Genomic DNA, 2,013 nt, shown 5'->3' on the forward strand with positions numbered 1-2,013 from the left:
AATGTGTATTGTTTTAGTAAATTATAGTAGTTTAGAGATTTTGATTTTTTTGTTTGTACAATTTAAAAGAACAATTAAATAAATGTTACTACACCCAAAAATCCTTTTTTTTTTTTTTTCAGTGTAGAAAATCTATCAGTTTTGTGTGTTTCCTGTCAGGGTAGCGTGTGTGAGTGCCCCCAGCGTGTACCAGAAGCTGAAGCAGGGCGGGTCTGACCGAGTCTCTGCTGTCGTGTTCGAGTACGACCGCCGCTTCTCCGCCTACGGACAGGACTTCATCTTCTACGACTACAACGAGCCGCTGTCTCTGCCCTGCAGCGTGGCGCCGCGCAGCTTCGACATGGTCCTGGCCGACCCGCCGTACCTGTCCCAGGAGTGTCTGAGCAAGGTGGCCCAAACCATCCGGTTCCTGAGCAAAGACAAAGTGCTGCTCTGCACAGGTGGGTCTCACAGATCTGACTGCGTCACAGTTATTCTAAACGTGGATCAGGTTCTGTTTTCTGCTTCTGCAGGAGCCATCATGGAGAATCTGGCCAAAGAACTGCTGGATGTGAAAATGTGCAGCTTTGTGCCCAAACACAACAGAAACTTGTCCAACGAGTTCCGTTGTTTTGTCAACTATCCGTCCCGTCTGCTGTCCTGCTGAGAGGCGGAGCCTAAAGGACACACAACGCACAGACACTTCACAGCTGCACTTATGGGATGTTTAGGTGCTGCGAGGACATTTTCTCTTTTCATGAGTCACAACATCAGTCGACAGAATAAAAATAGGAGCTGTTTTAAATCATAAAGTCTCACTGCAGATGTTTCATTTTGAAGTATTAACATCTCTGGTTGACACTGGCATTTATTAATAAAATGTTTTATTGTTTTATTTCTGGCATGTAAAACAAGAACTCTTTAGTTTTAAAGTTGTTTAYTCTGCCTGAAACAACAGATCTAACATGTTTCCTGTGATTCTGAAGAAACACAGATATTTGTGACCCATCATATCGAAATGAGGATTAAGTCAAATTTGGTCAAAATGACCTAATTACATTTTCAGATTCTTGGCTTTAAAAGCTACATTTTGACACCCGGATCATTCTGATATAATTAAATCCATATATACTGCTCAAAAAAATAAAGGGAACACTTAAACAACGCACGCTAACTCTTGATCTTAATCAATGAAATATTCGCATTGAGTACTTTGTTCTGTACAGAGTTGAATGTGCTTCACAAAAGTTTGATTTAATTGGACTTAGCGTGCGTTGTTTAAGTGTTCCCTTTATTTTTTGAGCAGTGTATATGACTTAATTTGTCTTGTTGGTTATAATAATACATAGATATTTGGTCTGAATCCTAATTTTATGTAATTTTTATGAGGAATTTTTGATGTCCTTATAAAGAGGAAACCTCAAATTATATTTGAATATTGAGATTTCCCAGCTAAAAATAAACAAAACTTTGATAGCTCATAGCGAAAATCTTAAAATTTTAAGGCGTTTTTCCTCAAAATCAGTTTTTTTTTGTTGCTACTGCTCATAAAAGTGCTTCAGATTTTTGTTTTATGATTAAATTTCAGATAGTTCATTTAAATGATACATTGATAAGGCTTTTATTCATTATATTTTGACAAAATGCAATTTTTGTTAACATTTTAGTCAAAACACTGTATTTGTCTGTTTCTCCTTATACAACTTTTGGACTTAATCCTCGTTTTGATGTGACGGGTCACATTTATCAGAAACTGATGATGTCGCTCCAGTAATCCAGATTAATCAAGTTAAAGAATAAACTTCTTTTAATTCTGTGTGTGCAGAAGTATTCACCTCATTTGCTGAATATAATAGAATTAGTTTGATCGAACCATCAGCAGTCCACAAAGCAAGAGACAGCATGAAGACCAAGGAGCTGTCCACACAGATCATCCACCAACAGTCAGAGCTGTTAGGAGAGCTTTAACCAGAGAAACATGGAGGACAAACATCACCTGATGTAGCTGCAGCTCCTCTGCAGTGAGGAGACCAT

At 38.2% G+C, this 2,013-nt stretch overlaps 1 protein-coding gene across 2 annotated transcripts in view; it reads left to right on the forward strand.

Moving 5' to 3' along the window:
* The window catches only part of eef1akmt1 (EEF1A lysine methyltransferase 1), a 4,962-nt gene extending 4,088 nt beyond the window's left edge, over positions 1 to 874 (forward strand). The window contains exons 4-5 of one of the 2 annotated variants that reach the window (XM_014028493.1): positions 160 to 440; positions 513 to 874. In XM_014028493.1, coding sequence (XP_013883947.1) covers positions 160 to 440; positions 513 to 646 — 415 coding nt within the window. In that variant the 3' untranslated portion in view covers positions 647 to 874. Of the gene's footprint in view, positions 1 to 159 lie in introns of both variants that reach the window. The other variant, XM_014028492.1, reaches the window with a different exon arrangement.
* The last annotated feature ends 1,139 nt before the right edge of the window (positions 875 to 2,013 follow it).

Source organism: Austrofundulus limnaeus, unplaced genomic scaffold (genome assembly GCF_001266775.1).
Source record: "Austrofundulus limnaeus strain Quisiro unplaced genomic scaffold, Austrofundulus_limnaeus-1.0 Scaffold769, whole genome shotgun sequence".
Taxonomy (NCBI): Eukaryota; Metazoa; Chordata; class Actinopteri; order Cyprinodontiformes; family Rivulidae; genus Austrofundulus; species Austrofundulus limnaeus.